General features: G+C 30.3%; 1 protein-coding gene across 1 annotated transcript; it reads right to left on the bottom strand.

Annotated features, from left to right (window-relative positions):
- Positions 1 to 6,137: 6,137 nt before the first annotated feature.
- Positions 6,138 to 12,770, bottom strand: LOC108909784 (protein bric-a-brac 1-like). Its single transcript, XM_018714207.2, has 3 exons — positions 12,509 to 12,770; positions 11,507 to 11,658; positions 6,138 to 6,802 (listed from the first exon to the last, which is right to left on the bottom strand). The coding sequence occupies exons 1-3, from the start codon at positions 12,744 to 12,746 to the stop codon at positions 6,173 to 6,175; spliced, it is 1,020 nt and encodes a 339-aa protein (XP_018569723.1). The 5' UTR covers positions 12,747 to 12,770; the 3' UTR covers positions 6,138 to 6,172.
- Positions 12,771 to 20,391: the final 7,621 nt, after the last annotated feature.

Here is a 20,391-nt window from a genome sequence, read left to right on the forward strand (position 1 = left end):
ACCAAACAGAGAAAAAGGAAAAAGTTAAGTTAAAAATTTAAATTAAAAGTGTTGTGTAATATTGCGTTTTATTATTTATTAGAATTGATACTAAAATGAAAAGATTATTCTTATTCATTTTCTGATATAGAATTTTTATATTTTTATTCCTAATCTAATAATTTAAACTAGTTCAGTTCATACTATAATTTTATATTATTGATCAGGTAATTAATTCAACTCGATGCTCTTTTTTTGGTTGTTAGTACATTTGCAAAATATAGAATACAGTAGTTTTGGGTAGACTGGAAAGCAATAATTATTATTAAAAAAATTACGAATCGAACAAGTACGAGTGAAAGGCTGAGTAACCGAACCAAAAGTTTTCTCAACTCAAAATAAGAGCAGTAACACATAGATACATAATATATATTTTTATAAAACTTGATGCTATAGACAACATATTTTTACTTCGTTTTTTTTTCTAAATTAATAATAATTATAATAAAATAAAATGTACTCTGTTAATTCTGAGGTTAATTCACCAAATCACTTTTTATTGTTCACGCGGCACAAGGCTTTCCTCAAATGAAATAATAGAAGTCTGCAAATCTGTACGCAATTACGCAATACGCATGATCTTAAAAGTAATTATAATTATTAGAAAAAGTAATTGTAATTATAGAAGTAATTTGTAATTCGATAGTTCAAATAATATAATTACAAATTACAATTCCTATAACAATTTTACTGCAATTACAATTCCAAATTACTTTAATAAAAAAAAGTACTTAAATACAATTACAATTACAGGGAAAAAAAAGGGAATTGTAATTGCTAATTACTTTTTCACCAGGAATTACCCAGCTCTGTTAATAATTAAGTCTTAAGTTGGGATATTGTTAACAGATTTGTCAGATTTTTTTGTTCATTAAATAATGTTGCTTTACTTTTTTGCTATTACTTTATAACACAGTACCTAATGTTTAATACATAATAACAATAATAATACCTAATACATTGACGTATAATTTTTTTCTGTTTGTTATGGGTGACAATTACATTTAAGATATACGAATAAAAGTTTATTTCTTGTCATATCCCGATTTTAAATTGATAAAAAAATGAAAAATGCAAAATTGGCAGTTTGTTGCTTTACTTTCGTCCAATAGTGTATGTATTTTGTAGGGGAAACAAAACGTTTTTAATTTTGTAGGTTTACACATAGATTTAAGAAATTTCTTAGTTATTTATAGTTTATTTTTGTAAATTTTTCTTGTATTAAAAAGGTTTTATTAAAAGTATATCTACAAAAACTTAAATTATTGTACCTATTTGTAACTACAATTTATATTTCTTTCATCCTCTCTTTTATCTTATAGATAAAGATCTATAGATAAAGTTGCATGGCTTAGTTTAAAAAACGTTGAAAATTTCCTTGGCAAAAAAGGTAAGAATACTAACGTTAGTGGAGAAACTAGTGGAAAATTAAAAAAATTATGTTTAATGAATGTAAAATGGCACTTCTTACATTCTCATAAGAATTACTTTTGGGAAAATCTTGGAGACTATAGCGAAGAGCAAGGGGAAAGATGATATTCGAGATAGGAAACGGCGGTATAAGTTGGGACATGAATATAATAGTAGGATGTTGGAAAGACATATTCCCAAAACTTAAAAAAAAAAGAAAAGGGAAAGGGAAAGAATATTTCGCGTTTATTTGTTTTTTTTTACATTGTTTATATATCAAAATAAAAACTTTTTATTTCTACACTTTTTTCTCTAAATTATATTCTTGAGGATCATATGCAATTTAATGTTAAAAATTGGTTAAAAATGGCTGGAAAGTTTTTATTTTGACTCTGTTAACATGTCTGTGTACTTTAATTTCAAAATCTTACCTGTTTTAACAAAAAAATCGAGATTTCCACTGATTTTGAGCTATTTTTTGAAAATAGGGAAAATCGTGATATGTTGCAGTATTTCTGACGACTCCATCGTCTTCAGCGGGTCAAAATACAGGGGGGTATCATACTATGATAAAAAGTATATGATTATTCTTTGTGTGCCTGTTATTCTCGACGAACTAAAAATTGAAGAAACGTTATTGCACTGAAACAACACAGTGGCTAGTATGTAGGGGCTAGTATTGTAAAATGTGTGATGTAATACGCACATACATAAATTCATTTATATATCTTTGTACCTACAATATTTTCTCGTACTATCAAACAACTTTGGTGTATATTTTTTACATTTTTTTAATAAAATAAAATTCTAGTTTGTTAACATGAGAATTCTTTATGCCTATAATATGAAGATAAATATCTAACGCATCTGTACACCTAAAACTAAAATATACAAGAAGAAAACGTAAATATTTTAACAGTACATTAAAACAAGGAATAAAACTAAACGATCAATTTCATCAAGTGAACTACAGAACTGCTTAAAATTGCACTAAACACGAGTAAATTATAGTTGAAGATTCACAATCTTACGTTTAAATATAATTTTTAATTTGTGTTAATCTTGCATGGCCCGACATAGAAACATTTTAAAAAAATAATCAATTTGGCGTCAGTCTTCACTCTTTTCACATATAATTTATTTGAAAGCGGCCGTTAAATTTTTTCGTATTAACACCACTTCGATTACAAGAAATTTATCTTAGCTAAAATTTACTTACAACTTTTCTTCAGGCCGATATTAGATTAGAGACGAAAGAATATATTTCTTCTTTATAACAGTGCCTTTGCATTTATTATACAAGTATATTTTGCACGTTAAAAAAACCTTATTCGAATAGACTTCGTTTTATAATTTAAAAAAAAACTTGTCGCACGAGCTGTTATTTCATAAATTTGAATTTTGATTCTTTCATTGCATTTCTTTTAAAATAGTAAACTATTAAAAGCCTAAAATAGTGATATTAAGTACAGACTTACATAGCATTTTCTAGTATTAACTAGGAACCTTTGACCTGCCTTGTTGTTCTCGGGCTAAGTTTTGTGGGGGCAGACATACTACCAGAACGCCTAGGTCAGTCCTGATGTTGATTTCAGTCGTTGTTGTTAATTCTAGAGCCGCTACGGACGGAACCACTTCTCAGGCAACGATTACCCTTTGAGCAGCATCGGTAACGGGTTGTAATCAATGCTTTCAAACGCTTCGCTACTGTCACATCATAAGATGCCGAAAGTGAAGAATGAAAAGTTTGGGTACATTGGATGTCACCAGTTACAAAAGCTACTACGAACTTGTCAGAGGATCACCAGTGTCCGAGGAGCGGTTCCGTCTTTAGTGGTCTTAGAACCAGCAACAAGAACCGAAATCAACAATAGAGCAAATCTAGGGGGTTCGATAGCGGATCCGCCCCCACAGAGCCTAGACCGAGAGCAACATGGGCAGGTCAAGGATTTCTATTTGAGGCTAGGGAAATGTGATGTAAATCGGTAACTGTGGTGACCCGATATATAGGCTATGGGGTAACAATCTGGAAAACTATGGTAGTTTAAATATCAGCATAAGCCTTAAAACCACTATTAAAATACTGATGTTCACATAATTATTTAATTATTAGAGTAAAATTGTCAGAGGCTGAATGTTACATGTTTCGTTTAAATGTTCTTTTAAACTAACACAAACCCGAAGCGTATTGTAATATTTATTGATAATATTTTAAAAACAAAGTGAATGTAATGCACAGCAGAGATCAAATATTAAATATTCTGTATAATTTTTTCAGGTATTGCAAATATGTAAATTAGGGTGGCCCAAAAAAACGAATTTTTTTATCGTGTCTCTTGTGAAAATATGTTAGTCATGTTTTAAGAGCTCCCTCAAAAAGTCAACTCAAAAAAATTTTTTTAGAGGTCGCTCAAGATTTTTAAAAATTTCTAAAATCAACAAAAATTGAATATTTTTTAAATTTTTTTTCTCGTTATTTTATCATTTTCTAGGTTGAAAAAATCTCGATTCTGAAAATTTCAAATTGATATTTTAATTTCTAAAGGTCATTTATAATTATTTTAACTTTAAAAGTAGTGTACCTAAAATGTTTTCGAGCGACCTCTAAAAATGAATATCAATGAGCTAATAATTTTTCTTTATTGAATTTGATGAACAGAAGAATAGTAAAAAATCACGACAGTTAAATTTTAAAAAATTAAAAAATTTACAACCACATTGTGAGTCAAATATTTATAATTTTTTAATTTTTTAAAATTTAAGTGTCTCATAAATTTTTTCTATTCTTTTGTTCATCAAATTCAATAAAAAAAAATTATTAGTTCATTGATATTTATTTTTAGAGCTTGCTCGAAAATATAGGGACACTACTTTGAAAGTTAAAATAATTACGAGTGACCTTTAAAAATTAAAATATCTTGAAATGTTCAGAATTGAGATTTTTTTCAACCTAGAAAATGATAAAGTAACGAAAAAAATTTTTTTTAAAAAATTCAGTGTTTGACGATATTGGAAATTTTTAAAAACCTTCATCGACCTCTATAAAAATTTTTTTGAGCTGATTTTTTGAGGGGGCTCTTAAAACATGATAAAGTAACATATTTTCACAAGAGACACGAAAAAAAATATTCGTTTTTTTAAGCCACCCTAATGTAAATATTGTAATAAATTTACATAATTAATACTAAAAATAATTATATTCAGAAAATTTATGTGTAAAGAAATCCAATATTAAATTTAGTAGTTTTAATTCTGTTAAATCCAAAATGTAATACTTCAATATAGAACTAATTTTTCTTCAGCAGTTTAGATAGTTTAGATATCGATATAGGTCGAAAATTTTAATAAAAATTGGATAATACTGTTTAATTATCATTTTTTACACAGGGTGTTTGTAAAAAAGTGCGAAATATTTTAGGGGGTGGTTGCCGACGTTATTTTGTGAAAAAAAATTCATATAAACATAGGTCGAAATATGCTTCGTTTACGAGATATAGACTGTTTAAATTTTAATTTTTTATTTATTTTTATTAATTATTTATTTATTTAAAGATATTGACTCGAAATTTGATGGACGTATTTTTTTATTAAGAAATATTGACAGCAACCTACTAGATAATGTATCAATAGAAATTGAAAATACACAACTTGCAATAAAATGTTTTATTTTTTCCTCAAAAACAGTGCATGCTATGAAAAAAATTGAAGTGACCAATTTCATTCAGAATTGACGGCGGATTTCTAAAATAATATCAAAACGGGAAAAAGTCAGTGGCGTCCCATTTTTTTTATTAAAAAATTTAAATCTTTAAAACTGAAATAATTCATAAAAATAAATAAAAAATTAAAATTTAAACACTATCTCGGAAACGAAGCATATTTCGACCTAGTTTTATATGAACTTTTTTTCACAAAGTAACTTCGGCAACCACTCCCTAAAATATTTCGCACTTATCTACAAACACCCTGTATATCATATCATATTTCTTTCAATACTAAGTAGTAACTATTATTGTTATGCAACTAAAATTATACGGTTCCTAAAATATTTTGGGTGCACTGCAAGATAGGGCCTCAAGTAATATCTGAACAAGTTAGCGTGTTTCAATAAATGAAAACAACCGCAACTTATAAGTCCTTCGTAATATCACAGATTCATCATTAAGTCCATTTAATGAACACACTTCGTGCATTCATAAATATTCCGTTTGTAATGTAATTCACTTGAATGTTAATTAAAATAAATTTGTATACGTGTACAGGTGCCTGGATAGTGTATCTATTTAGAATATCGTCGTAATTTTGTTTAAATCTTTACACTCAAGAGGCCCGAATACAATATAATGTCAGTGTTGTAGGATATTTAATGCACAACTCCACCACGGTTACAAAGTCCTACAGAGTTACCATCTGGATTCCAAAAACAGATTGTCGTAAAGCGAATGGGGAATGTTGATATCTCTTCCCTGCTAATGTGATCTCAAACCACTACAATAAATCGAATACTAATTTTGAATTTAGAATAATAGTATACATATAAACAACAGTCTTTCATAGAACTGGCCGAAACTTTGGCTTCTAGATAAATTATATAAAATTGTCCAAAATATACTACACACTAAAATTCAATTTCTTTTTTAACAATATAAATAAAATGTGTAGGGTTACTTTCTCCCTAAAACTAATAATAATTTATCACATTACATTGTAACATTGTTTCGGTTCATTCGCCGCGACACTCTGCTAGAGGCTCCATTTTTATGGTGGCCATACTATCTTTCGGACGTGGAGTGGAAGAATGCATTGGCTTGACCAAATCGTCAATGTCTTCTTGGAAGAGATTTTCGGGCCTGGGGGATGTGAATGACCTCGCCGGTTTGTATGTCATTCCCGACACACCAATGCCGACGTCCATGTTATTACCAATGTTCATATTAATGGCGGGCTCCATGGAACTGGAGACTGTTAAACCTAGTGGAGAAGATATGGGACTATCTAGTGCAGATTCTGCGGGACTTATCCTCAAGTCTTGTATGCTCCCTGCAGGACTGCTCATGCTACGCATGGAAGCCATGTGACTCATGCTCATCGGAGGTGCCCCGTTGCTGGGCATCGTCATATTTCCGCAGTGGCCAGCCAGGGCCAGAGAATTTACTAAACTAGCTACGGGGTTGGTGTCGTGTGCCGTACTTTGGCTGTGCGCTGCGGCCACCATGCTGCACATCTGCTGTCTCAAGCCCTGGGCCACGGCGGCCACAGCGGCGGCGGCGGCGGCTCCAGGTGACACGTTGTTTGGGTCTGATCCGTTACTACATGAATTCTGATTTTGGTAACTTTGGACCGTTACTCCGTCCTAAAAATAAAAGTATTTATTGGACTAAATTTCGATAGTTTATCGAAGAGATAATTCAAAATTTAGGAGAATAGAATCCTGCTAATATTATTTGAGAATTGGTATTAAACAGTTCAAAATTATATAATTGCTATATAGGCCAAGCAAATAAAATTTTTACTCGAAAAAATTCCTATCCGCGAGATATTGTAAAATTGTCTAAAGGAACATAATACAAGACATCTCTCATCACGTGAGACAAAAACATTTATTAGCTAACTTTTCTATTTAAACAAATAAAGTGAGGAAAACAGTTTTTTCACTTTGCAGGGAAAACCATCAATTTTAGCGAAAAGTGACTTAAAGACAGCTTGTGGGGAATAAAATTACGAATTCGTAAATATGCCCATTGTTATTTTTTTGTCGAGCTACCCCAGTATAAAAAAAAAATCTACGATGAATAGAAGCCGAGATATTGCAAAATTTATAGCGAACTTTGGATTTCACTTTTCTCACGCACGCGACTCGCTTGGACCAGCTTCCCCCACCACCACGCCGAACATTTTACTTAGCAAGTACATTCTCTTTAAAGGGTTCGTGAGTCGTTAATTTTCCACATTTTTCAATGCAATTCACGGGAAATCGTAGTTTACGTCGTAAACTTTATTTTGCGAAAAATTCAAGTCTTAATGTTTATAAACAATTGCGCTACGATTTAAAAAAAAAATTATTATCTTGGCTCCTGTTGGTCGTAGAGGGTACTTTTTTAAATTTGTATTTTTTGCCAGCTATCCATTGCATCTATTTTCGGTGAAGTAGCATAAATAGCAACAATTTTATTCAAATTGTTTATAAGCGAAAAACGCACGGTTTTTTAATGCACAATTTGAGAATGTTAATGTCAAAAAAACGGTGATATTTTTTAATAGGTCGCTTAATTACGTCTTTAAGATTACAATGAAGCTTTCAGAATCATGTTTGGTTGAAAATTAACGCCTGTACAGAGGCTTAACGTTCATAACTTTTGGAGCCCCCGTTATAAACAAATTGAATTGTGCGAAAACTGTTGCATCTACAGCGCCCACTTTTGGCACACTTTTAAAGTATGACAAAACCCTCAACTTGTCATAGGTTTTATACAATTTTTACAATAAATTCGATAGTTATAAACAAATGAAAAAATTGACACTTTTCTTGTTTTTTTGCAATAACTTTTTTGTTTATTAACCGATTTTAATTTAACAAGTCTCGTTTTGTAGATAATTTTATTCCCTACTTTTCGCTAATATTGATGGTTTTCCCTGCAAAGTGAAAAAACTGTTTACCTCACTTATATGTTTAAATAGAAAAGTTAGCTAATAAAATTTTTTGACTCACGAGATGGGAGATGTCTTGTATTATGTTCCTTTAGACAATTTTACAATAATCGCTATCACGGATAGAAATTGTTTCGAGTTTCTTTTTTTTTTCGCTAATTTTCCTGATCTAATAGAATTAAGTCCTCCTAACAGATCGGTGAACAACATTTCTGTATGACATCAATATGGTACAACACAGATTCGGTAAATTGATTCAATGCCGAAAACAAATATTTCGATATTTTCAATATGCAGGTCGATTACGTGGCTAATAATGTATTAATGGGTTTTCAGCATGCAGTTTTAAGGTAAATTTGTCAAAAGATGCAAAAAAAGATTTTTACTTTGGTATTTTTTTTGTCATATCACTTGGCTAAATAAATAAGTATAATATTTTCATATGTTGTTAGAGTGAGTAGTGAGTTGCTTTTTATATAAATAATATAAAAAAGTGACAATATGTTGTTAGAGTGAAATATTTATATAAAAAAGTGAGACAATTTGCTCAAAAAACGTGTTATTTATTTTTAAAATTACTTCGGGGGGGAAAAGGTGGATAAGTAATAGTCAAAATCTCTCTCGATACATAAATGTAAAAAAATGGTCAAGATAAATACTAAGTTCAAAAAACCAATACATGTGATGTAGAAACAGAATAAGTGACATGTAATTTTTCCCACTCTTGTACCAGTCCATCACAGGGAAGTGATTTTGTCTGATGAGTTCAATTTCTGTTCCTTGCATCAGAATCTTCAATTATTGTTCTTATTACATTTTTTTTATAAAAAGCATTTATAAAAAGTACATCTATGCCAAAAATATCACGGGGCTTGGTGTGTTAGTAATAATAATTCCTCTCATAAAACAATAAACTTAATCATTTTTAAGTACCTTTTTTGTAATGTATAAGAAAAGTAATATTTATATAGACTATTTATATTGTTGCAAAAGTAATATAAAAAAACAAATTACAAATAATGGTGGTGTTCCATTACAAATAATAAACTTCAATGGCATTTCTCCCAAAATTTGAAATAAAGAAAAAAACTACAGCGTTTTATATATCTCTTATAAAAGCTCAGATATTGGGGGCTGATAGAAATCAGAATCTTCAATTATTATTGTTCTTATTACATATTTTTTTTTTATAAAAAGCATTTATAAAAAATACATACACACAATATGCGAAAAACGTCAAAGTATGGTGTAGAATCATTCCAACAAATGTATCGTTGTTGTACCATTACAGCACCGATCTACAGGGTGGTCCATTTTGAATAGGATTGCAGGGTACAGGTTAAATCAAGACAAAAAAACTACTCTGTGGTCCTTTTTTCGAGCTAAATTTTGGGGTGGCATCAAATCCTGGCTAATTTAATCAGTTCTCCATACATCTTTTTGTAAGGAGGTAAAAATTATAAATTTTTCTTACAGTGCTGTTAAAATACAGGGCGTTTACAAACTTAAAGAATTTTTTTTTAATGACAGGTAGGTAGAATGCATTAATAACAACCATTCTCCATAATCAAAATAGTTGGAGCTGCAAAATGGCGCTTAAAGTTAATAATAATCAAAATTGTTAAGACCTGCTATCGGTGGAGTCAGCAATTTCTAAAAAGTTTTCATTTTGGTACCTAATTCTTTTGCAAAAAACACTTCTGTCAATCAAATTTTTTCACCAAGATTTAGTTACCTTTCAAATATTTTCTCCAAGTTTCTAAATGTTTAATTATTAATATTAAGAAAATAGTTGAAATGAATATTTGTTATAAAAAATTCATAAATTATGTTTTAAAGGAGGAGGGCCCCTAAGGCCAGTTTTTGGCTGAAAAAATCTGAAAAATTTTTCTTTAGTACCTACTACCAATACTGAATCGTTTCCACCCTAAACGGACCAACCCCCTGACCCTCCTTTACCTTTAGAAAAAATCAATAATTATACATACATGTTTGTGCATATTTGATTAGCCACTTTGAATTTCGTGATTCTGAATTCATAATTATTGTAATCAGTGATCTAGGAAAGTTTCTATAAGCAAATATTTGAGGATTATGAAGATCTTTTAAATTTTTTTGTCCGCCATATGGAATACGTCATTTTGAATTTCGTAATGTTGCCTTTAGATTCGTGGTCAGAGACCCAAAAAACTCTACTACACAAAAATTCATGCATTTTGAAGACATTTGAAATTTTTGTTATTGAATTTCGTGATTTAGAGTCCAGATTCGTATCATAGATCATAGACCCAAAAAACCCCATTACAAAAAGATTCGTGCATTTTGAAGACATTTCAATTTTCTTGTCCGTCATATTGGATCCGCCATTTTGAATTTCGTGATTCTGAGACCAGACTCGTGATCAGCGAACCAAAAAACTCTTTATATGTAAGATTCATAGGAATTGAATGTCTTTCGCATCTCTAAGCTCTTTAAAGATTCCTCTAATAAGCGATGGTTTCTCCGGCATTTAAGGGGGTATAAAGGGGGAAAGGAGGGTGAGGGGGTTGGTCCATTTAGGGTGGAAACGATTCAGTATTGTTAGTAGGTACCTACTAAACAAAATTTTTTCAGATTTTCGGACATACCTAAATATATTTTAAAAGCACTGTAATAACTAATAATGACAAATTTGAAGAAGTGTAACAGAGAAATAAAATTTTCAAAACTCAGAACAGGGACACTGAAAGAAATAATAGAGTACCTTAATGTAAATTTTAAAATATTAATAAAACCAACAAATTATGACGAATTTACATATGTAGAAAGTTTTCAGTACGTGTGTTAGTAACAATAATTCCTCTCGTAAAACCATAAACTTAATAATTTTTAAGTACTTTTTTTGTAATATATAAGAAAAGTAATATTTATATAGACTATTTATAGTGTTGCAAAAGTAATATAAAAAAACAAATTACAAATAATGGTGGTGTTCCATTACAAATAATAAACTTCAATGACATTTCTCCCAAAATTTGAAATAAAGAAAAAAAACTACAGCGTTTTATATATCTCTTATAAAAGCTCAGATATAGGGGGCTGATAGAAATCGGCTAGATTCGAGAAACCCTTTGTATATTGAAAAACAATTGAATTGGTCATGATCTGTTTAAACGTATCTAGCGCATAAGAAGAGAATGTTAGAACTATATTTTTTTCTCTCTAGCACTGTTTAGCCTGTACACAGCAATCTCGGCCAAAATGGGCCACCCTGTACATTAGGTACCTATATGCATTTTTAAGTTGCCGTGAGTATTAATTTATCAAAAGTACCATTCAGAGGCCGACTATTTTTACAAAGACGAAAAAGTACAACACAAGAATTATCAAATTTGAACGAAAACAAGAAAAATAATATACAAACACTTACATGCAGCCTAGGATATGTGGTTAGATGCGGCTCTTCCTTGATTTGATGCGAATCTCGAAAAACTACAGCTCTAATAACACCTCTTATATGTTCGTCTGGCCAAACACCTAATAATATTCGCTGTGGCCTTCCTCGTCCTTTTGGCCTCAAGTCTGTAGAAAAAGGTTAATATTAGTTATTACGATGTTCTTATTAGGATTACATTGTGTAGGAGCCACCAGAAAAGGTAGATGGATATGTAAACATAACATTTACATTTTTTAAGTTTTAGACAATCCCTTTCATTAAAGGAATGAATGAAATATTACATTTTCCTCAAATTAAACACTACTATTTGCTTGTTAGACATTTTCAACAACTAGTAAATGAGCTGTTTCCCTAATATTTCATAAAACAACCAAAATAATGAACAATTAATTCAAAGCATCATAGCCTAACACATCAATAATAACTTGAATTTATAGTTGCTGGCAACATGGTTTTTGTATTGGTGCTACGAGAACCTAATTCGTGAAAAATGATAGCTTTAATAGATAAGAATGGTTTAAAAAATACCGTAACTGCTACTAAAAATTTGACACGTTAATACTTTTCCCTTAAATCAAGCTGTGTTTTAAAAAAAATTTAAAGCTTGCTGCCGCCCTTAACACAGAAGAATGTTTGGTTTCTTTACTTCCAAGTCATTGTTGTATACAAAATGATGCTTCTACAAATATGTCTATTTTTCGTCACATCATGTGAAAATAAAGTACGGATCTGAACTAGGATGTACGATTTACTGTCGGACCTTAAAATAAAATTTACTTTTTATGTAAATTACATTTATTCGATCGTGTCAAAGGACGGAGTAGAAATTTTTGACTGAACAACACATTTTCTAAGGAAAAACTGGATAATTTACGTTTTTTTTGTCTTCTAACTAAATTTGGAAAATAAACTAAAAGACTATTCTGTGGCACGTGATAACTCTCTGTGACTATTATCCTCTTAAAAAATACTCACCAGATCCACCGTCAGCTGAAGGTCCCAGCATATTATGCACCCGATTAGCGTATAACACAAATGTAGGATACGGAATATCGTACTTCCTGGCAGCCTGCGACAAGGACAGTCCTTCTTTGAGTACGGAAAATATTGCCTCGGCCATAGTCTCGGGTCTCCAGGACTTCAGCGGCCCTCTCTCACGGAAGCGCAAGTTGTGAACAAGACTCTGATTGGTATTCCAACATTTTTGCCACATGGATTGCAGTTGGTATTGGTAGCTGTCTGCTGGAAGAAAACGGAAAGGAATATTCATATTAGTACAAATATTTTTAACGAAATTAGTAGAAGGGCAATGTCAACAATATGGATGTATACATTTATTGGTTGTCAAATAATGAAAGAAACAAGTATTTTTAAACCATAAAAAATGTTTCGACATTTTAGTTTGAAGTAATTGTCTGCAAAGCTGTTATTTTGATATAACCAAATTTAATTTTAATCATAGGCGTCTGCTTCTAAAATTAAAATACCAATCACATTTGATTTTACAATTCAAAAATTCCAGAACGGTTTTGGTAAAATTCCCAGTCTTTTTTGTGGTCAACAGTAAAGTTCACCCTGTGTATTTTTCTACTAATTCATTATCATTAAAAGTACATGAATTACTTCCTTAACTTTTGAACTAACAGTGGAATTCCTTAACACTTTTAATCAATAACATTTTAGCACTGAGAACAGTTATATCCAATATGTCCATGCTTCAGTTGCTATAGCTTTGCTTCTACCGCAATCCAAGACAGTTTCCAATAGCCAGAAGTATGCTCATTCCGATATAATGCTTACGTTATGTTATAAACTCATTGTTTCCAATAAAACTATTTCTAATGCACTAGGAACAAAAGCTAGTAGATCCTATTGAGAACATTTTCTCACTTAAAAACAGTTGAAAACATTATAATGTGAGTTTCTAATAATACAAACTTTGAAAATTTATTATTTTTACGACAATGTAGAATAATACGATTAAAGTATACTAAGACTTTTTCCTAATTTTTCTTTAAGAGAAGGAAAATAATTGTTACTTTTACTTAGATTACAAATTTTCAATGATTGTAATGAAGATTTCGTTAACTGTAGTAAAAGGGAAATACCATTGTAGGACATTTAATTACTTAATCCAATGCAGAAACTAAATTCTAATGTAGATACTGAAACTCCCTGAAATATATACAACGGGAACTTTACCGATGAGACAAGCATATAAAAGTTTTCCAAATATAACTGGAATTTTTAATCTTGAGCGTAAAATTACAGGAAGAAGTTGTGGTATTACTAAAACAAAAATAAATTACGCGAATAATAGCTATGGTTGTTACTGCTAAATAATATTGGAAAGGTGATTAAAAAAATGTATTATCGGAATTTCATTGTTATTTCAAAGTCAAAACAGCGTGACAAAAAAACAAAATGCATGGTTTTTGCCACATGCATGTACCTTCAATATGTTATGAGAAATGTAAAAAATACAGACATTTCTTGGTCAATGATCAGTGAGTGAAATAGGAAGTTTTGGCACTATTGGTATAGTCTTTCTGATCTTAATTGAAGAACCAAGAGGTTGACAGTATGTACCAGATTCGATCGCTGACGCAGCAACTCGAAAATGCAGCACTGAAATATTTGAAAAACTTGTTCCCATATTTATTTAGCCATACCCATATACAGGTTTGGTCGCCCAGTTGAACAATGAGCGCGCGGGCAAACGCGGCACAAACACAGCCGCACTCGGCGACCTGGCCATAAATTCAGTTGTCAACAAATGGCCTAGCAGTGCAGTGAAGCAATGCGAAATTTGGTGTGATTCTATTAATCATTCATATTCCAATTGCGAAAGGGAGAAATAAGAGGGATATTTTGTTTACTAATATTATTACAATATGGCATTTTGAAACGGAACAAAACGAAATTTACCATCAATCAGAGCTGGGTAATTACTTGTAATTTAAAAATAGTTACAATTACAAATTACTTTTTAAAAAAAGGAACTAATTACAATTACAAAGTATATTCTTTAAAAAAGGAATTATATTAATTTAATTTCAGTTACACGGAAAATGGATTTAGCAATTACTTTTCTAATTACTTTTCTAATTACTTTTATGATAAAGTAAATTATAGTGACCAAACAGAGAAAAAGGAAAAAGTTAAGTTAAAAATTTAAATTAAAAGTGTTGTGTAATATTGCGTTTTATTATTTATTAGAATTGATACTAAAATGAAAAAATTATTCTTATTCATTTTCTAATATAGAATTTTTATATTTTTATTCCTAATCTAATAATTTAAACTAGTTCAGTTAATACTATAATTTTATATTATTGGTCAGGCAATTAATTCAACCCGATGCTCTTTTTTTTGGTTGTTAGTACATTTGCAAAATATAGAATACAGTAGTTTTGGGTAGACTGGAAAGCAATAATTATTATTAAAAAAATTACGAATCAAACAAGTACGAGTGAAAGGCTGAATACACATAGATACGTAATATATATTTTTATAAAACTTGATGCTATAGACAACATATTTTTACTTCGTATATTTTCTAAATTAATAATAATTATAATAAAATAAAATGTACTCTGTTAATTCTGAGGTTAATTCACCAAATCACTTATTATTGTTCACGCGGCACAAGGCTTTCCTCAAATGAAATAATAGAAGTCTGCAAGTCTGTACGCAATTACGCAATACGCATGATCTTAAAAGTAATTATAATTATTAGAAAAAGTAACTGTAATTGGAAAAAGTATTTGTACTTATAGAAGTAATTTGTAATTCGATAGTTCAAATAATATAATTACAAATTACAATTTCTATAACAATTTTGCTGTAATTACAATTCCAAATTACTTTAATAAAAAATAGTACTTAAATACAATTAGAATTACAGGGAAAAAAAGGGAATTGTAATTGCTAATTACTTTTTCACCAGGAATTACCCAGCTCTGCCATCAATACATAATAAAAATGTTTGAGGACATAAATAATAAAAATATGTTGTTGGTCAAATGAACATATAATAGAAATTTTTTTAGGGAGGCCTATGAAACTCATTAAATTTTATTACTAGGCGTTTTTATGCATGTTCAACTGACTTCGGAAAGACTATACAGAAGATTAGTTCCAATTCTCACTGCTACAATATTATTGAACAGTTGATTTAAAAATACGTGTTACCAGAAAACTATACAGGGTGAACTCTTCTAATTACAAATTTATGTAAATTTTCCCGTACTGAAATTTGACTTGGTCTTCAAAGATACATAAATTATTCCAAAAATAAATTCATCAACACAGGAGTTTTTTAAATGGTCTTTCAATACTCGCCGTAACAATATGTACGCAGTTCAATATTAAACATTCTACGTAGCTATATCTGATTTTATTTATTATCGTTTATGGTAAGATCCTTGAGCTAAATTTCATATAATTTAAAATTCAATATTGACCAAACACGTTCAAAATATGTACATTTATTTACGGTCCTGTACAAGACGCTAAAGGAAGGAGATTTATAATCATTTTAGTGATCCGATGATTTCATTCTTGAACAAAGTGATTTATTATTACTCTGCCAATAGATTCGTTCTCCAATACTCAAACTAGATTGATGTTACGATTTCATCTATGACAACCACTAAACAACAATGGATGTGAGGTTTTTTTTTAATAAATAAGTTGCAGATGGTACCTAAACAACAGCGACTATAAATCGCGATAGTAGAGGTTGCAATAAATATCGCATATAAGGTATTTGAGCAGGTTTTTGTCGATATTCATAAGTACAGTATTAAAAAAGGAAACGTATACCCTATTATAGTCCAAACAAGGAGTACGTGATTACTGGATTCTTGTAAATGTAGCACGTGAGCAAAGGAGATATTCAGATATAGGTTTGCAGGAACTTGTACGGAAATAGGTAAATGAGATAGATCTGTTCTAATTTTATCCTGGATAAATGTATACATCCATTAAGGACGACAATTAAATGTGTAGCAGTAAACTTGTACAAAATTACATAAATAGGAACGAATAATTTTTATATTCTAATAATAAAACAAGTATTATTACCAGTTTGATGTGTACCTGAAACATAAAATTACAAGTAATAAGTTTATTTCGAATTGTTTAGCATAAAATTTATTACCCCCAATAAAATTCTGAAATTATCAAATGGTTAATGGAAACATTATTTATTATTTTATTGCATTTATAATAATTTCATATAAAAATAGCTCCTTATCTCTTCATTAATTGTTTTGAATTTTTATGTATTTAATTAGAATACGTTCGTGATATATTAATTTATTTTATGTCAATATTAATTAACGCTGTTTATTACTTATTGTCGAATGTAAAACAGGATCGATAAAAATAGCGCATTACTTGAAATACCAATTGTCTCATTTTCATTTTAATGGAAACGGCTTAATGTCTCGGAAATTAATCGTCGTGTAAAAAAATGTTCATGGGGAGAAATAAAGGATGGTATATTATTTTCTTAAAACTCACAGACATTCAGGGGAATTGAAAAGGCAACTTTGTTTTGCCAAGTCGAAATCTATATGTTTCAAATTTACAGATTAATTAATTTGGCTCTATTTCAGGCGAAAATTGCATTTTGTTTTATCTTAACTTTGATATGTTAATGAAAATTTAAATGAACGGGCAAAATTGTAGAAATTATTAATTTTGATTTGATGGAAACAAAAAATAAATAATAATAATAAGAAAAATAATAATAATACGCTTAATTAAGAAATATGATGCCTATAAAAAAAAACAAAAAATGTATGTCGTTTGTCTGTCTTGGTTGGCGCCACAACTAATATGACTACATATTTTAATTCCCTACAAATGTCCTAATAATGTCCAAGTTTAAAAATTCCACCTCTTTCTGTTTTCAATAAAAAAAAAATTAAATCGATAACTAAACCAAAAAATAAAAAATAGGTGGCCCATCGTCAAATTTCGCAAATACTACTTTTTAAAAGTTTAAATTAATATAAAATCTTTCGCCAATTGAAAGGAACAAAAGAATAGATTTATTAAACTAATATGTATATTTTTTTAATAACATGGAAGTATTTTTAGATATTTTTGATGAGGATACAATACAATACATATAATGTAAAATGTACAAGAGTAAATTACTATTGGAAAAATAAATGAGTATTGCCTAATATCACTAAAATGCTATAACTTGGTCAACACGACTGTGATGAATAAAGAGAGCGGTGTTATTATTCCAAATCTATGTATTTACACTGAAAATTGTTATATTTTCAAATTACAATCTACATGACACATAAACGACTTAACATTAACAGTTTTCTATTAGTCTAATTTATTTATATACTGTGGCCTTGTTGGAAATTGAAAAAATAATTCCTAAATTTTACAGTAAGCATTGCCAACATTGCTCCGGACATTTAAAAATATGAATAACTCCATTCTAGACCAGACAGAATGAACAGGGACCACCTTAAACTTACAATACAAAAATAAATTATTCTTACTTGCAGTTAGAAGGTTTTATAGAGATTACATAGGCCTACAAAATGTGACTAACCTAAATCAGAAGCCAGATTACGCTGTCCTGACAATTGCTCTATCATATCCGGTATTAGAGATATCCTAACCTAAAAGTGCAAAAAAAAACAGTTTCTAGGGCCTTCGAAATTTTCAGCGGCGTAATTACAATATAAAATCTACAGTATTCGAATTTGTTCCGCGTAGGTATTCGATTCCTAGGGTTACGGTGTTATAGAAACACCTCACCCGCCATATTTGATCAGACATCTTGAAATTGTGTGTGCTAGATTTAGATTCAACTACCCCAACAATCTCAGAATTGTTTAAAGAAGAAAATACGATGGATAGTTCTCTTCGGACTGAAGGCTGAAAAATAAGTGGCCGCATATGAAAAAATATCAAAGAGCATCTTTCATCTAGTACAGGAATATGTTTATGACAACATAAAAATAGGCAGTGAGGTAAAATAATATTGACACCATTACTCAAATTCACATGGTTGATAGACAAACTCTTACTTCAGCCAAAACACAGCTTTCAAAATTTAAGAGAAAGAAATCAACTATGTGAGACAATTCAAAAAAGAATGAAAAATGTTAACCATCCTTCATATTCGAAACGCAACAGGACAAGTTTGTTTTTAAAATATCTAGGATATTACTAGGACTACTTACAAAACATTTGCATAGAAAATGGTCTGAAATATTCATCCGTAACTATGAAAAATACAATATTACCTATAGGTAGTATGATGTTCTTGAAATAATATATCAATATTGTCAACTATACCAGAGATTCAAAATAGCAGGCATAAGTCTTATAAATAAATCAAACCACAATATATTCCTTATTCTGATAAAATAATTGTATGTATTCTCTGCATGGGAATTGTAATGTGCAGTTCAATTCACACAGTGTACCACTAATATGCTATCGTTTGTTACAAGCACCCATTTCTATATTTTTTGCTTGTCGCGTACAAGAAAAACGATCACCGCTACAAAGGTTTATTTCTTGATGTAATCAGTTCCCAGTTTAAACGTTTCCTTTCGTATCATATGCGTGCAATTCGAGCGCGAACCGCAAATATGTTGGTGAGTGATGTGGAAATGTGGTGAGTGCAAAAAAAACAGAAAACGAAACATTACATTTACCAAGAAAATATTGCAATTGATATTGGCTTTAAATATACATACAACGAAACCTACAACGAAATCTCAAAAGTAAGTTAACTGAAAAAAACGAAAGTATTTCTAAAAAATAATCGTGCCAAAAATAAAAATTTATTATCTCAATGAAACATGGATGAATGAAGGATATACGATTTTCAAAGTCAAGATTTAAATATTAACAGACTAGAAGGATTTTCTACGGGATTAAAGGCGCCTTCTGGGAAAGGACAACAATTAATTATATATCGGACATATAGGAAGTGAACGCAGATTTTTGGATAACGGTTTACATGTGTTCCAGTCGCATTAACAGGGGATTACCATGAGGCTATAGACAACGGGGTAATTAAAAAATGGTTTCTGTCTCTCATCGAACTTGGTGCAGTGATTGTCATAGATAATGCGCCTTGCCATAATCGACGATTGATAAAATTGCCAGCAATCGCTTGAAGAAAAGAAGAAATCATTGAGTGGGGAAACTACATTGAGTATAAAGATACGATGTTACGATATGTACTTGAAATATACAGGGTAGCCCATCGAAAACGTACCGCAAGGCATTACAGGATAGTAATGAACTTTTCGGCAAAATCCAAAAACAGGTAAAGTTTGCTTCTGAGGGGGACAACTTTTGGCGAAAAAAGCATACCAAAGTCTTCAACCCCCTAAGTGGGGGTGCCATCCCCCAAATTTTTTTAAATGGGAATGGGGGTCAAGTGGGGGGTCATTAGAAAGGGCTTTTATTATTCTTACTTTTTGAAAATCGATCCATTATTTTAGAAAATATGCAGCTTTGAAAATACAAACAATATTTTTGACGAGAAATGCGAAAATCGATTTAATTTTACTTCAAAACTTACGGTATTAGCTTGGTAAATTCCTTCAAAAGAATTCGCTGTTTTTTTTTCTGATTTGCGAATTCTTTAGCCTGATTTTGGTGAGCAAAAAATTGTTCGCTTTTTGTTTCGTATTTAGATAGGCCACAAGAAGTTGCTAGATAACTGTCTTGTGACTTGTAGTTGAAGAGTACCAATACTGCCGAGTCTTTTAAATTGATTAATTATGGTGTACTCAATTCCAGAAAGAGTAGAAATTATTGAGCTTTTTTTCAAAAACAATGAATGCGGAAATCGG

Source organism: Anoplophora glabripennis, unplaced genomic scaffold (assembly GCF_000390285.2).
Source record: "Anoplophora glabripennis isolate ALB-LARVAE unplaced genomic scaffold, Agla_2.0 scaffold392, whole genome shotgun sequence".
In the NCBI taxonomy this organism is placed as follows: Eukaryota; Metazoa; Arthropoda; class Insecta; order Coleoptera; family Cerambycidae; genus Anoplophora; species Anoplophora glabripennis.

What these genes read in the sequence shown, in the direction of transcription:
- LOC108909784 (XM_018714207.2), bottom strand. Translation starts at nt 12,746, where the DNA reads ATGTGGCAAAAATGTTGGAATACCAATCAGAGTCTTGTTCACAACTTG. An exon ending in TTCAGCTGACGGTGGATCTG is followed by an intron (nt 11,659 to 12,508) that starts GTGAGTATTTTT and finishes CTTTTTCTACAG; the next exon opens with ACTTGAGGCCAAAAGGACGA. An exon ending in CCACATATCCTAGGCTGCAT is followed by an intron (nt 6,803 to 11,506) that starts GTAAGTGTTTGT and finishes TTTTATTTTTAG; the next exon opens with GACGGAGTAACGGTCCAAAG.